This window comes from Triturus cristatus, chromosome 5_1 (genome assembly GCF_964204655.1).
Source record: "Triturus cristatus chromosome 5_1, aTriCri1.1, whole genome shotgun sequence".
NCBI lineage: Eukaryota > Metazoa > Chordata > Amphibia > Caudata > Salamandridae > Triturus > Triturus cristatus.
Window position 1 is genome coordinate 47,261,999 of NC_140587.1, and position 17,353 is coordinate 47,279,351.

The 17,353-nt window shown below is 48.9% G+C and overlaps 1 protein-coding gene across 2 annotated transcripts in view; it reads left to right on the forward strand.

The window, feature by feature from the left end:
* The window catches only part of CPSF1 (cleavage and polyadenylation specific factor 1), a 514,820-nt gene that overhangs the window by 301,685 nt on the left and 195,782 nt on the right, over positions 1-17,353 (forward strand). For both annotated transcript variants that reach the window (XM_085604356.1, XM_085604357.1), the window contains exon 25: positions 8,826-8,972. In XM_085604356.1, the coding sequence (XP_085460482.1) occupies positions 8,826-8,972 (147 nt within the window). The remainder of the gene's footprint in view (positions 1-8,825; positions 8,973-17,353) is intronic.

A 17,353-nucleotide genomic window follows, 5' to 3' on the forward strand; every position in this document is an offset into this window, starting at 1 on the left:
GCAGATTACAAGAGCAACTAACACAGAGGTCGGACTCTCCTCGTGGTGAACACATGGCAGCATGTCAATACAAAATGGAGTCCGGACTTCGGCCAACATAATGAGGAAAACACGATAAAAGGGAAACACTAATGTTTTCAGTAAATGCTTAATCACATTCTGCCTTAATTTACAACAGACGACCCTTTCAGCATTTACTGAAGACATCTGGCTTCCAAGAATAATCGTCGTATATGTCAATTATCATCATTCCTTTAACCTCTTTAGCTAGACCCTTCTGGCGGGCAACATCGGCAATAGCTTTCTTATCTGGAATGCAGAATGAAATGCATACGGAACAGCACAATGGTCCACATTGAATACACATACAGAGAAAGAACAGAATTGCTATAATAATGCAGAGACCAGTTAAGACCTTCCATCCCCAGGCCGTAACCAACGCCCAAAACCATCCAGAAAAGGACCAAGTGCCGTTTTCTGTGTGGATTTCAGCTGCTATTTTATGCAGCTTATTAATGGCGTTATAAACGGATGGCGTATGATCAGGAATGAACACACAGCAGCTACTTCCAATAATTTTACAGGCTCCTCCTTGATCAGCTAGCATTACATCCAATACCATACGGTTCTGCAATGCAACAATTCTGGTAATCTGTAATTCTTCCGTAAGATTCCCAAGAGCAGCAGCAGTCTGATTAGTCACAGCTTCTACCACTCTTGTTAATCTTCGGATCTTTCTACTATTCAAAGCAGCTCCAACAAAGAAGAACAATCCTAAGTTAAAATCAATATACTGTTGCAAGCTGGTATCTGTTTGATCCACCTCATCAATTGATAGAGTACGTTTATATCTATTTACAGTCACATTATTCAACAGTTTTAAATCCTTATGATATGACGCGGGTGCTAAAAATACAGGAGGTAATAGGAATGATACATAGCATACCCCAGACCACCCAGCCGGCAAACGGTAATAACCTTTATTTCCACATACAAAGTAGGTATTATGGGATGCTAGGAAGGTGCTGTTATTTAACCCATCGATGTTTAACACAGTTATACAATCACTGACACCAACAGGGATAAAACCCACACTCTGGACACACAGGTCCGCTTGGGCTTGTGCTACTTGAATTACAAATGTATCCTTCCCCACAGTGTCTCTGGTGTTCGTGAAGATATAGGGGATGGATTCATTGTCCGGTCGGTACTCTTCCCATTCCCAAATTGTCCCATTCGCTTGTGGATATCCATTCTTGTCCTGATGGCATTCTTTATTAAGTCTGAAAAGCAATCGTCCCACTGTCGGTTTTCGAGTGGCAAACAACAGAGTGTACCATGCTCTACAAGAGCCATTGTGAGAGAAAGGAAGTGGTATGAATGGCGTACCTCCTTTCTTCTGATGGGCTGGCATCATCCCACATATCCAACAGTTCGTAGCGTTTGTAGCAACGTGGGTGTGATGCAGCATCTGAATGAAAGTGTTATTCAAATAGGATTGCCGATGCTTCAACTCTTGGTATGGCAATGTGTAAAAGTAGTGCTCCGCAGGCACTGGAGTCGTCAACACAAGCGTCTTTCGAGCAGGAGTTGCCTCCTCCACAAACCATGTGGTTATACCAACGATAGCTACTGTTAGCATGAACCCCAACGCACAAAGAATTTTCTTCTTCTCCATGTCAAAGGAAACAATACCCTGATATCTTCCTGAAACTAAAAAGTCTGTCAGAACTCTTCCCCTTGGGCAGCGGTTGATTTCTTCACCAGCGGGCCAAGACGGGTGTCGCTACACTAATGCAGGGCTGATCCCCCCCCCCTTGCCTCATCGGCTCTCCGTTTCACTAACCCAAGGGCCGTTCTGACAGTATGTCCCGGTACTGGAAACCTCACTTCCTTGGTCGCAGATGATATCGCCTTCCTCCAGAAGTCGTATGGTCCGGAAAGAGCTCCTCAGTGTCGTTTGGCTCTGCAGCACGGCCTGTCTCTGCTGCTAGGATGTCTCGTTGATCGGTCAGCACGGCAGACTCCACCAATCCGGGCGGTACCTTTCGACAGTGCAAGGAATGGATCCAATTCTTCCTGTTCGAGACTCGCACTGCCGTCCTCGTTGCAAGAAGGACTTGCTCAGGTCCGACCCATCTCGGCTCCAAACTATTCGTTCTGTCGAAGACCTTCACCATGACATGATCCCCAGGCCGGAGACCATGTCCTTCACCGGTAGACCGATCAGGGAGCGCCTCTCGGACCTGTTGATGAATAGAAACCAAGTTATCCGTTAACTGTGCCAGATAATCACTCATCATCACACAAGGTACATCATACACAGCCTTAGGCCTTGGTGGACCCCAAATATTCATTGGGCGTCCAAATACAATCTCATAGGGTGTAAGGCCGGTTCGAGAGTGTGGCACCGACCTAATTGACAATAACGCCAGTGGCAAGGCGTCTGGCCAAGTCAAAGATGTTGAAGCTTGAATTTTGGCGATCTTAAGCTTCAGTGTACCATTATACTTCTCGACTAGTCCTGCAGACTGAGGGTGGAACACGGCGTGGAACTTCTGGGTGATGCCTAGGCCCTTCAAGACATACTTTATAACATCTGCTACAAAGTGAGGGCCATTATCACTCCACAGAAGTCTACAGACGCCGTATCGGGGGAAAAACTCCTTCAGCAATAGCTTCGCTGTAGTCATTGCAGTATTGTCTTTCGCAGGGTACGCCTCAACCCATTTACTGAAGGCGCAAACCACTACTAGAACATACTTCAAATTGTTACAGCGCTCAAGCTGGATGTAATCCATCTGCAGAACCTCAAAGGGTGCAGTGGGTGTCGCAAATCCTCCTGCTGGAGTTCGCGTGCCTTTCCCTGGGTTATACTTCAGACAGATTATACAGGTCTGCACCACCCTCTTTGCCGTGCTAGCAATCTCTGGATGCTCCCAGACTTGGGTAAGCAATTTCACAATTGCGGAAGCTCCAACATGTGCTAGCCCATGTGCCATCTGGACCATAGGTTGTACAAAAGCCGTGGGTAATTTCCATCTATCCATCTGCTTATTTCTCCAGCAACCCTCGTCATCCAGTTCTCCTTCGCTAGCCCATTGTTCCCGCTCTTTGTCAGAAGCGATCTTTTGTATTTCTCGCACTTCCTCCTTCGCATCATGCCATCTCTCCACCTGTGACTTCACTACGTACATGGCAGTAGTACCGGGCTGCATCGCAGTCTCCCGTGCTACTCGATCCGCTAACGCATTCCCTTCTCCAACCTTATCAACTACTTTCCTATGGGCACTACACTTGACAATGGCAATTTTCTTTGGGTATGTCAATGCAGTTAAAAGATTGTGGACTAACTCCCCATGCATTATCTGCACCCCATGTGACGTTAGAAACCCTCTCTCCTTCCAGAGTAGGCCGAAATCGTGCGCTACTCCGAAGGCATAGCGGCTGTCTGTGTAAACATTCACACACAATCCTGTACTGAGCTCACACGCTCGTGTTAACGCTATTAGTTCCGCTGCTTGAGCTGATTTCTGTGGTATGCGTGCTGTCTCCACTATCGTCTGTAACGTGGTAATTGCATACGCTGCTGAAGTCGTACCATCTGGTAGCTTCAGGCATGATCCATCCACCCACAACTCTCCATCTACCTCTGAAAAGGGCGTATCCTGGAGATCAATACGACCCTTTGTTTGTTCCTCAGTCACAAGAATACAATCATGCGCTTTCTGTGCCTCAGGCTGGGTCTCGGGGTACGGCAACAATGTGGCCGGGTTTAATGTCACGCACCTTTTTAACGTAATGTGAGGAGCTAAAAGCGTCAACTCATATCCCGTTAAACGGGCACTGGTCAAATGCTGCGTCTTTGTTTGATTAAGCAGGGCATCAACAGCGTGGGGAACTAACACCAACAGTTTATGGGACAATACAATTCCTTCACTCTGCCGTATTGACACAGCTGTCGCCGCAACCGAGCGAAAACACCCTGGCAATGCTCGGGCGACAGGATCAAGTACAGCCGAAAAGTATGCACAAGGGCGCTGCTTATCGCCGTGCATCTGCACTAAGACTGATAATGCACATCCATCTTTCTCATGCACATACAACGAAAAGGGTTTTGCATAATCAGGGGTCCCCAACACTGGTGCTGAACAAAGGGCCTGTCTCAATTGCTGAAAAGCAGCGTCACACTCATCTGACCAGGGGATCGGGATGGGCGTGTCTTTTGTCAAGAGCGCTAGTAATGGCTTAGCTATGTGTGAAAACCCCAATATCCACTGTCTACAAAAAGAAACAAGACCCAAAAATGCACGCACATCCTTCTGCGTGGATGGCCTTGGTGTGTCCAAAATTACTTGGATACGATCTGGTGTGAGTGCACGCCCCTCCTTAGACAAAAGGTGACCCAAATAAGTCACCTTTGGTCTACAGAATTGCAATTTCTTCCTAGAGACCTTATGATTGTGGGATGCTAAAAAGGAAAGTAAGGCTATCGTACTTTTCTCGCACAACTCCAGGGTGTCAGCCGCCAACAGGATGTCATCGACATATTGAATGAGGGCGACCCCCTCGAGTAAGGCAAAGGAATCCAACTGTCGCTTCAAAGCCTGACTATAAATACTAGGGCTTTCTGTATAGCCCTGGGGAATTCTACAAAAACGATAAGATCTATTGTTTAATGTGAACCCAAAAAGAAATCGGCTATCAGGGTGAATGGGAATAGAAAAGAAGGCATTTTTCAAATCAATCACTGAGAACACGGTCGCCGTAGGCGGGACCAAGGTAAGCAACGTCGTGATATCGGAAACCACCGGATACTGAGGTATCACGATCTTGTTCACCTCCCTCAAATCAATTATGAACCGATAGACCTTTGCATCCGTGTCTTTTTTCAGAATAGGGAGAATCGGACTGTTACAGATATTATAGGGAACTTCTTCCACTACTCCTACTGCGATCAAATCTTGCACAATCTGTATGAGAGCCTCCTCGCCCTCCTGGGAAATACGATACTGCGGGAGGCGCGGTAGTACCGCCCCCTCCTGGACACTAATGTGGACCGGAGGAATCACCATTTGTCCGACATCAGTGTCCGATGTCGCCCATAAAGTTTGGGGGAGGGTAGCCAACAACACATCCTCTGAGATTGTACACATCCGCCCAGATCGGGGGTAGTTGTCATTTAAAATCACCCTCACACCCTCAGGGGAACAGCGAATTGTAGCCCTAAAATGCTTTAACATATCAAGGCCCATAATGTTATCCGGTGTGTACGGAGCAAGCAGAAACGGACAAGGCGCAGAAAAACAATCAACTTTAAATGCAAGGGGCTGTGAAAGAGGGCTTCGGGAGAGTGTACCGTCAAACCCTACCGATGTAACTATCGAGCCGGATGGGGGAGCCCCCGGAACCAAGTACCTAGACAATGCACTACGTGTCGCTCCTGTATCCACTAGGAACTGATCAGTAGAACCTAAAACCTCAGCCGATACATAAGGACCCGTCTGATCGACCGGCACCTCAACTGATTCGGACCCCCATCCTACGCATTCCTATGCATGCTGAGAATCATGATATCCCGATCGATCGATGTCCGATACATGATACTGGTGCTGGCGATCAAAAACATTTGAGCTATCTCGGTGCTGTCCAGCAGTATCGAAACGGACATTATCGTTGGAATTCCCTCTAAAGTTCGAGAAGCCCCCTCTACCTCTCGGCCACCCGGAGTGTGCCCCTGACGCGAAGCACGCAACGCTGGGCAATCCCTGGCCCAATGGCCCAACTGCTTGCAATACGCACACTGGTTCCTATTCAAATCAGATCGGCCCGAAGGGGGACCATAAGATCCACCCCTTCCCCTATTATTATTACCCCGGCGGGGCGGGCCATATACTTGTGCTAACATCACTTTGGTTTTAAGATCTTTCGATTTCTTCTCCTCCTGGCCCTTCGCCTCGTGCTCCTGACGCTCATAATACTGGGCGATGGTCAGAAGGGCCGTCGGTGTCGCGGAGGACCAAGAACTCTCACTCGCTTTTAACCGGGCCGCAACTGCCGGCAGCAGATTAGCCACATATTTGTCCGCGAAAAGGTGGCGGCCCGTGTCGTCAGTAAGCGACTGGCCACTAAAATCATGGAACGTTTCCTCAAAACGCGTAAAGAAGTCCGCGACTGACTCGTCAACTTTCTGTTTACATGCTGCTAACATATTCCAGTCAATTTTTTTAGGGGGGATAATCGTCTTCAACTTAGCCACAATAGCCGCAGGGAGATCTAAAATATTCTGGGGTGGTTTCTGTGCGGGCTTCCGTTCCCTATCCTCATCCTCAAGGTCAGACCACCGGGCCTTGAAGGCAACCGCATCATCTACCTTCCGGACAGAGCGCCACGTATCCGGCGGTAGGATAAGGCCAAAGAACAGGTCTATATCCGCCAAGGTCATAATGCAAGAATTCAAGGCCCCCTCGACTTCTTCATAGAAGGCCGCTGGATTCTTGCGGGGGTCAGGCAGCGCATTCTTTAATGCCATAACATCGGCCCTATGCCATGGAGTATAAACCCAATTATATACAAAATATCCCCTTGCATCGGCGGAGTTAACATCAGAGCTAGTCCCCGCTCCCTTAGGAGGAACATACAAAGGCGCCGCCTCTCGCATTGGTTTAACATGCACTATGTCATCCTTATCTGACTGGGAGGTGGATGGGTGGCCCCCTGCTGCAGACGAATCCGACTGCTTCTCCTCCTCCGTTTGTTGACGTGCTTTCTCTCTAAGGGCCAGTACCTCGTCCCGCAAAGCGAACAGCCGCCGAGCCGCCTCAGAAGCCTTAGGGGGAGAAAAAACACCATTACGTAATGCTCCGGCATCCGAAGACACGTCGTCAGGCTCAAGGACACTAGAATATTTTCGGAAAGCTGCAATTACTTCTTCTGAAAAATGAGACAGAAAATACACCCTCTCTCTATCTTGCCACGACCCCCAAGCATAGAACAACTCATCCATAGACATCTTGCCCTTAAGTGCACGGAGGGAAAGTTTCCGAAGCTCAGCCATATGTTCGGCCGATAACATAGACCGTGTGTCGACCTTACCCGGAGCCGGCCCAGAATCTTGCGGCCGTGGAGCAGATGCGCCAACATAAGGGGGCGGAGAGCGATCTAGTAAATAAAAATCGTCATCAGGATTATTAAGGACAGGATAAAGCGGCTGACGAACAACATATTGACCCGAAACTTGTAGCCTACGCTCTTTCTCTTGTCTGTCCGTTTGCTCTTTGTCCTCCCGACGCTTCGCTTCCTGCGCTCGCATATGATCATTCTTTCGCTGCTCCTTATCAAACAGCGCTTTCTCACGTTTCTCTCGCTCACGCACTTCCTTCACCCATAATCGCACACACTCAAACATATCCTGACGAGCACGTCGCTTACACATACACTGTTCCACATACTCAATCTTACGTATATCAAACGATCCATACAAAGGCCATCGCAACTCAGGATCCTTCCTAGTATATTTCCTCCATAACGTGCTGTACATTATGGAAGAAAGACCATGCTTCACGTACATATCCCTATTAGGAGTCCCCTCTGGGGGAGCTGGAGCAGATTCCTCGAGGTTCAACCGGTTCCCAAGACAGCAGCACCACTTACGAAGTGCGCTAAAAGCAGGCATGCTAGGAATAATGCAAAATATGCAGTATTATCAAGAAAAATGGCACTTAATCGTTGCGCCGTTCAAAGTTTACACAGCTCCGGAGAAATTTCTCCACATTACCTGCCTATATGTGTTGCAACGCATATATTTTCACAAAGACAAATTCAAAATATGACTAGTCACCATCAATCAAACTCAAATAGCCAGACCAGGCTTCAAAACTCGGAGCAAGTACCGTACAACGGTTCTTACCAATCAAGAGTCCAGGTTCCAACTGCCAAGCTCCACAATCGCCCAAACGGCTCTCACGGCAGGACCGACAGAAGAGGTCTCAGTCGATGACCGGCGCCACCCAGATGGTCAGCTCGGAAGGGAAGGAAGAAAAACCTCGGGATGCCAAGGCTAAGACGCCGCTGGCAGTGATCACGTCCCCGGCCAAACTCCTCACCTTCGTCGCGACCAGTCCTTCGAGCATCCGAGTCGCCGATGAGCCCCACGTGACGGGCGCCAATTGATGAATACAAGCCCCAGCTAGGCCCGCAAGAGACAAGGGTTCGCTCTTCTGTAACGAAATCTATAAGGAAGTTGGCACGGAAACTGCAAAGTACAAAAACAACGTTTATTAACCCTTAAGGGTGGTCCTACAATCCACACAACACTCTTCAGTATTGCAAGGAGTAGCACAAAGAACTTGCATACACAGTCCCCTTTTATACACAGCAAAGGGGCTCATGAGTGGGTGGATACCACAGAGTTGAAGAACATTACCATTTAGGGTCATTCTCGATACCGAATCAATACATGGGCGGAGCTAACACACTCCTTGGGCCCGCGAAAACACATGGTCAAGCAAAGCTAATTATAACAGATGTGGTCAAGTCTGGGCATGCGCCAGACGGACAAGGGAGAGCTATTTATAACCTGTTGCTAGGCAGATTACAAGAGCAACTAACACAGAGGTCGGACTCTCCTCGTGGTGAACACATGGCAGCATGTCAATACAAAATGGAGTCCGGACTTCGGCCAACATAATGAGGAAAACACGATAAAAGGGAAACACTAATGTTTTCAGTAAATGCTTAATCACATTCTGCCTTAATTTACAACACTATGTATGTTCCTCCCAAGGTGCCCTCTGCCTCTTATTCACAATCCTTCCTGCTTCTAGGTCCCACACAACATTAATTTCCGGGAGAAGAAGACAAAGCAATCTAAGAAGAAGGCTGAGAGTGCCATGACGACAGAGGAGACTGCCCCAGCAAGAGGAAGGGTGGCGCGCTTCCGATACTTTGAGGATATACATGGGTATTCAGGGGTGAGTGTGCTGGGTATTGGTCAAAAAGCATGCCAAAGATGGGCCCATAATAGGTCACAATAGGTTTCTGACCTATAATGGTAGTCTGTTAGCAAAGAGTTATGTTGCATGTTGAAACACACTGGTAAAGAAGTTGTGTTTTCTTGGGTATACTGAAAGGGTGAGTAATGTTGCTCGTTACAGATGGGACTATATTAATTATTAGTGTGTGTTAGGCGTGAGAGAGAGGAGGCACTTCAATTACATTTTGTGTAATAGTACATCTTAAAACATGTAAGTTTTTGTTGATTTTATTTATTTATTGGGTGGCAAAGGGTGGTTGCTGCGCAACATCTCCTAACTAAAGTTGAACCTTGCCGCACAAGCTGAACCTCTCCACCACCATACACCCTATTTCACCCCCCTTTGTTGCCCCATGACAGCAGCATCTCTTATAGTTGGTTATGCCTCTCACCTTTTCAGTATAGCCCAAGACTAACTGTTCTTACATTGTTTACCCTTTCTTCCAGTAGGCTGATGTTTGCTTCTTCTGAACTCTTTATATATTTTTTATTTTATTTTTATTTTACGGAGTTTTATATAGCGCAAACTTGACCCAAAGGTATCGGGTATCAGAGCGCTTTACATAGCATCAGTTGCGTTACATGAGGACACATTAATTTTTAGGTCGAGCCTGTAACAGAACACATGCACTGTTCTGGCGAAGACTTTATGTAAGGGCTTTCAGAAAGCTCACCTCACGCTCGCAAACGCTCGTGCGTGTGCTTTTGCTTTTGTCCCAGGCTATTAGCCTTTAGGTGCGTCTTTTTAACAAAGACAGCACGCAATTGACCAAAGGCTCTTTTTGTCCCACCCTTTATTCCCCATGTTCACGCCCACGGCCTGCTTGCGGTTATGTGCAGCAGCAGCATTTGTTTCCAATTATCGTGCCCGGGCGCAATTATTGGAAACATATACTGCTGCTCGCAACAGCGCGTGCGTACACCAGTAGCCCCCGCATCGCGTTTCGTCCCTCACTGTATGGCCTGGTGCTCGCTCTCATTTATCTATACTGTCGCTACTTCTCTATGTTCCTACGTCAACCTTTTCCTTTAACTCTGTATTGCCATGCCCCTCTTTCTCCTCTCCCGACCACTCCTCTCTTTCCCTACTTTTTGTCTCTCTCCACTTGTCACCCCTCTCTTTCTACCCTCTAGCTGCCTCTTTAACCTGACTGTTCTCCCTCTTTCTTTTTTTTCTCTCTGCCTTCTTCTCCCTCCCTCGCTACTGTCTCTCACCCCTTTCGCTTGCGCACTCTCTCTTCAGCGCTCTGTCTCCTTCCTCCTTTCTCTATCTCTCTGTACCTTCTCCCTTCCTTTCCCTCTGTCTCCCCTTGCTTTTCCCCTCCCTTCTCTCTCGCTGCTGAACCCCCCTCTCTTTGGTCTCTCGACCCGTCTCCCTGTCTCTCTTTCCCTCCTGCCTGTCTCCTCTGCAGCCCGGCTGTCTTTCGCACGTTACAGGTAAGGCACTGAGAGAGCCGGCCGCCCAGATGCACACTGCAGTCCGTGCAGTGCAGCCCGTGCCAGCCTGTGCAGTGCAGCACGTGCCAGCCCCTGCAGTGCGCATGCAAGCGTGCTCCGCATCTCCAGGCGTCAGAGGAGGAGCTGCTGGACAGTTTCTGCCTCCCCATGCCAGGGCTTGCGCCTCACGGCCCAGGAGATGCTGCGAAGAAAGGGACATCTATAGGTGAAACTTGAAGTGGGTTAAGACTGCACTGTGTACGTGAAGGCTGAACCTATATGAGTCTGGCGTGTACCGGGCCCTCTGGAAGGGTAGGGTGCCCTGAGGATGTGTACAGATCTGCTTGTTCAGCATGGAGCCCTTCTATAGGTGTAGCCTGAGAGTCCGGAAGGGATGGACAGACATCTCTATGCCCAACTCCGCTCCCATAGAATTGAAGTCTACACTGGGGCTATGTTTACATTCATATGTACAATTGTAGCCTACCATACTCGCTGTTTCCCTGGTAACTATCCTAAAAGTCTTCTGGACCCCACTCGCCAGCCCTTTGTGGAGGCTCCTGGTGTTGTAGCATGGGAGCTGGGACACAGTTTATTGCATAATGTGATGACCTGAGAAGGATCAGCTGACACTAGACCATTTAGTTAGATTGTTTTATGTTGGCTTGCACGTGAAATCATTTGGTTGACTTTGTTATATGTACAGGTTCATTTACAATTCATATTCATTGTGTCATGATTGTATTAATTGTTGTTTTAATTAATACTTAATTCTCGTTTATTTTTACTGACATTATTCGTTGCACGCATCGTTTAAAACATGATGTAGTTACGCTTTGCTAATATTTATGTTGCAACATGCATAATGTATCTGAAATGTTTTGTTTATTTTAATCACATATGGGGGACAAATCATGTGTTTTTAGATTGACTAACCAGCACCTTTTAAAAGCTCACGTTAAAGAACAGTAAATGTTAAGCACCCAGGATAATGTGCTGCATGGCTAAATACTTATCAGGTCCCAAAGGCGAGACCTATTGGCTATGCCAATGCTTGTTTTGTTAGGCACAGGGAGATTAAGTGATTTGCCCACAATCACAGGCTGCTCAGCGTTGTTGCCGAGACTCGAACCCAGCTTCCCAGATTCGAGGTCAACCACCCTAGCCTGTTAGGCCAACTCGTCTCTACTGTCTTCTACTTTTAATATCCATTTAATATCCCCAAATCCGGCACATGATTTTTTTCCAAAACAAGCCGTAGTTTCAACACAAACATGAGGCTTCAAGAGGACAGTTTAGATGAGACGTGGGATATTAACGGAAGGAAGTGCCATCATTTCCACATTCTGAAGAAAGAAACTGCACTGCAAAGGTGTACATGCTGAGAAAGCACGACATGTAAAGGTCAAAGACCTAAATCCCCGCCCCTGTGGTGAGGAAACAGACGTCAAACACTTTCTCATTGAGACCAGTTTTTACTTGTGTATTGGTGACACCATTGATTTGATGTCACAGTGAGTGATTTTACCTTTGTTCTGCATATTCACAACTTGTTATAGACTGATCTCAGACTAATCCAGTTTATTGTAATAAAGATAAACTCAGCATTAAATTTCCCACTTGGAGATCAAGACGTATCCCTCATTAGACAAAGACACGTAACGTAAGAACTTTAAAAGATGTTTCCCCATCATGGACAATGGCTTTTTAAAATTCATACGCCCTCAGTAGCCCTGGCTAACCGCCTAACTAGATTCCTTGGATTACAAGGCCCATGGCTCTGCTCCCATCCATTGGCCACCCAAATGCAAGCGCTCACTTGCACCTCCTTGCACTTCCTGAGTTCATGGTCAGTGATGGAGTACAGAAGAGACACATGTAGGTTCGAGGCATGTGGGCTGCTGAATTCATATCTGTGCATAGATCGCCGCCTAGTGTTGGGTCCGGATGTTTGCACGTTGTTGTCCTGGAAGAGTCTTCGAAGTATCACGAGATAGGTGACTCCTCCCTTGGACCACAGTGCGCATGGGCATCCTCTCCATCCTTAGATTGTTTTTTTCCGCCATTGGGTTCGGATGTCCTTATCTTAGCTCAAGTAGGAAAATTCAGTTTAAGGCCAAAAGGCCTTTAGTTTTCGTCGGTACTGTTCGTGTTCGATATCGAGCAGCTTCTTTAGAACTTTCTTTCAGCTTTTCGGATCCGTTCGAACATCGAACTTCCATCGACGATGGAATCGCGGACCCCATTCAAATGGTGTCCATTATCCAACGCAAAATACCCACACATCGACGCCACCCGGTCTGCAACAAATGTCTCTCACCGGATCACGACGAGTCCAAATGTATGGCCTGTGCCCGATTCCGATCGAAGAAGACTCTCCGGAATCGACGGGCGGCGAGATTGGAAGCGCAGCAATCAGCGCCTTCCCCGGCCAACATCTTCAGCACCGAAGACGAGGACGCCGAGAGCGTGGAGGAAGTAGACTCCAGCCCCGCTTCCGAACACGGTTCCCAATCGGACGACGAAGACGATGTGCTTTTTCAACGGGAAGAAGTCATCGACGAGGTAGGAGACTACGATGAGGCCTTTGCGGCCGAAGAAGATAGCTCTAGCGAGGAGCTAGGCCCACCCGTCGATACGGAGGCCGACAAAGTACGTCATCATAAGGCTCAGGTCGAGGGATCGCCTCCGGGCCTTACCCAAGATCAATCTCAAAGTTCTTCGGCCCCGCCTTCAGGCCCGGCCTCGAACATTCCGCACGAGCCATTATTGCCGAAAACGACTGGATTCCCATCACAGAAGCCAAAAACAATCGTCGCACCAGTTCCACCGAAACCAAAAGTGAAACTGGATGTAATCGGCTCGAAGGCCTCGAAGCCCTCCACTCCTTCGACGCCAGCAAAGGCCGTCGGCCCCGAACGCAGTAAAAGGGACTTCGGCGCCGAACTCACTGCAGCGGATATCGGTGCCGATCCGAAGAAAAAGGCCCTCGGTCCCGACAAAGCGCCTCTGCCTATGGCACCAAAGCCGTCGGCCCGACCACTAATGTCAAAATGGCCGCCACATCTGCGTCGACGTCCACAACAGCGGCGAACGCAAAGTCGTCCACTACAACAACCGTCGATACCTCTCTTCGGATCCATGACCCCACGGCTCCAAAACAGTCGACGCCTACCTCCAAGGTGCCGAAAGGTTCCAAAGAGCCTTCGGCGTTCTCCGTGCAACAAGTCGCGGCATCGCTGCAACGCATCAGGGAACGGGCAGCCCTCCAATCCACGTCGGGCCCCGAAACGCACAAGGCTCCCAAAGCGCCCTCGGTGCCAACCAACATCACTTTTGGCTTGCCGCCGTCCAAGGCGCCGAAAATGTTCGAGATCCGAACATGTGTCCGAAAGACACAGTCCCTATCTACTGCACACACAGATTCTGAGCCTTCACAGCCACACTTCATCGACGCCAACACTGGCAAACTGATCATCCGCAAGCGGAAAATCACGCCAGAGAGGGGATTGGACTCCTACAGAATACCTCTCAAGCACAAATTGCCAGCAGGGTCGGAACCAGTTCTTCATGAACTCTTACAACCCTCCCACCAGCATCCCCAGTCCTTTTCTCCTACGCCTTCAGACACAGACGGAGTAGAGGACTATATGGGAGATGATACCATCTACCCTGGAGATGTCGATCCTGATGAGCATCTCCAAGACCCAGATCAGGCATGGGATGACCCTACAGACCAGGGTACCACTCCAGATACCCAGGACACGCAACTTTACAGCACAAAAACATCTCCCACAGAGGACACTGCTGCCTTCAATGTCCTCATAGAGCGGGCTGCTGCCAACCAAGGAGTAGAACTCCATTCTGACACTGTCGAAGAAGACTTCTTGGTGGACACTTTCGCCTCTTCCGAAAGAACTGTCAAGACTCTGCCAATGTTGAAAGGAGTTCTCAAACCTGCCAAAGACATTTTCAAAGAAACAACCAGGGCACGGGTGCTCAACCCCAGGATTGGAAAAAAAATACAAGCCTGCACCCGGAGACCCAATGTATATTAGGGGTCAGTTACCTTTAGACTCCATGGTAGTCGCGAACGCTCGCAAATGAGCACATTTGCAAACAGGGGATGCTCCTCCCCCAGACAAGGAGTCCAAAGTCCTGGAAACATCTGGCAAAAGGATTGCAGCGCAAGCAGCAAACATCTGGCGCATTGCAAACACACAGGCACTCTTAGCCCGTTATGACCGTTCCCACTACGACACACTAGAGTCACTACTCCAACATTTACCAGACGAATACAAAGAGGCAGCGGAGCTCCTCATCAGAGAGGGACAACTCCTTACCAACGCATCCATCAAGTGCGCACTGGATGCAGCCGACACAGCAGCAAGGGCAATCAACACAAGCGTTATGTTACGACAACACGCATGGTTGAGAATCTCAGGCTTTAAGCCGGAGATTCAGAACAACATCTTGAATCAACCAGTCAACTCTGACTACTTATTCGGCCCTGAAGTTGACACTACCCTCGAGAAAATTAAAAAAGACACTGACACTGCGAAATCAATGGGGGCTCTGCAAACGCAGCAATTTCGTAGTGGCTCCTTTCATCGCCCCGGGAATAGAGGAGCAGCTAGAGGCCAGGGGTCACAGCAGCAATACACTAAAGGGGGCACACAAAGTACCTACGATAAAACCAACAGGGGTGGTTATCGTGGCTCCAGCACCAAGGGCAGAGGACGTGGTTACGGCAACACCAGGTCCTCACCCAAAAATAAACAGTGACGCCCTCTCCCTTCCCCCCGACCACATAACACCTGTCGGGGGGAGACTCCAGCGGTTCCTGTCCACGTGGAAAACCATCACCACAGACAGGTGGGTCAGGGACATTATCCAGCACGGCTACTGCCTCGAATTAACCTCCACTCCACCCAACATACCGCCAAGGCACCGTCCTATGTCCGTAGAGCACTTGGCATTATTGCAGCAGGAGGTGCTAAGTATGCTGCAAAAAGGTGCAATAGAGGTCGTGCCCACCGACCAGCAGGGGACAGGGGTGTACTCTCTGTACTTCTTAATCCCAAAAAAGGACGGGTCGCTCAGACCTATACTAGACCTCAGACCCCTCAACCAATACATTCTCTTAGAGCATTTCCATATGCTCACCCTACAGCAGGTTCTCCCGCTGCTCAGCCAGGGAGACTTCCTAGCCACACTGGACCTCAAAGATGCGCATTTTCACATACCCATCCACCCGTCACACAGGAAATATCTCAGGTTCACCATTCAAGGGCATCACTATCAATTCAAAGTTCTTCCCTTCGGAGTGACAACAGCACCCAGGGTTTTCACCAAGTGCCTAGCTACGGTGGCTGCAAACACACAGGCACTCTTAGCCCGTTATGACCGTTCCCACTACGACACACTAGAGTCACTACTCCAACATTTACCAGACGAATACAAAGAGGCAGCGGAGCTCCTCATCAGAGAGGGACAACTCCTTACCAACGCATCCATCAAGTGCGCACTGGATGCAGCCGACACAGCAGCAAGGGCAATCAACACAAGCGTTATGTTACGACAACACGCATGGTTGAGAATCTCAGGCTTTAAGCCGGAGATTCAGAACAACATCTTGAATCAACCAGTCAACTCTGACTACTTATTCGGCCCTGAAGTTGACACTACCCTCGAGAAAATTAAAAAAGACACTGACACTGCGAAATCAATGGGGGCTCTGCAAACGCAGCAATTTCGTAGTGGCTCCTTTCATCGCCCCGGGAATAGAGGAGCAGCTAGAGGCCAGGGGTCACAGCAGCAATACACTAAAGGGGGCACACAAAGTACCTACGATAAAACCAACAGGGGTGGTTATCGTGGCTCCAGCACCAAGGGCAGAGGACGTGGTTACGGCAACACCAGGTCCTCACCCAAAAATAAACAGTGACGCCCTCTCCCTTCCCCCCGACCACATAACACCTGTCGGGGGGAGACTCCAGCGGTTCCTGTCCACGTGGAAAACCATCACCACAGACAGGTGGGTCAGGGACATTATCCAGCACGGCTACTGCCTCGAATTAACCTCCACTCCACCCAACATACCGCCAAGGCACCGTCCTATGTCCGTAGAGCACTTGGCATTATTGCAGCAGGAGGTGCTAAGTATGCTGCAAAAAGGTGCAATAGAGGTCGTGCCCACCGACCAGCAGGGGACAGGGGTGTACTCTCTGTACTTCTTAATCCCAAAAAAGGACGGGTCGCTCAGACCTATACTAGACCTCAGACCCCTCAACCAATACATTCTCTTAGAGCATTTCCATATGCTCACCCTACAGCAGGTTCTCCCGCTGCTCAGCCAGGGAGACTTCCTAGCCACACTGGACCTCAAAGATGCGTATTTTCACATACCCATCCACCCGTCACACAGGAAATATCTCAGGTTCACCATTCAAGGGCATCACTATCAATTCAAAGTTCTTCCCTTCGGAGTGACAACAGCACCCAGGGTTTTCACCAAGTGCCTAGCTACGGTGGCTGCATATTTACGGAGACAACACATTCACGTATACCCTTACCTGGACGACTGGCTTGTTCAAGCAAAGTCAGCCCAGCAATGTGCCAGCCACATGTCCCACACCATTCACCTTCTTCACAGTCTGGTATTCTCACTAAATTACACAAAATCACATCTCCAACCCGCACACGTACGACAGTACCTGGGCGCAACCATAAACACTCTGGCCGCCACAGCTCAGCCAAATTTAGTGAGAATCAACAGCATGCAACTGCTGATCTCAAAATTCAAACCTCAACACTCCCTTCCTGCACGAGTGTTCATGCAGTTGATAGGCATGATGGCCTCCTGCATTTTCATAGTCCCGC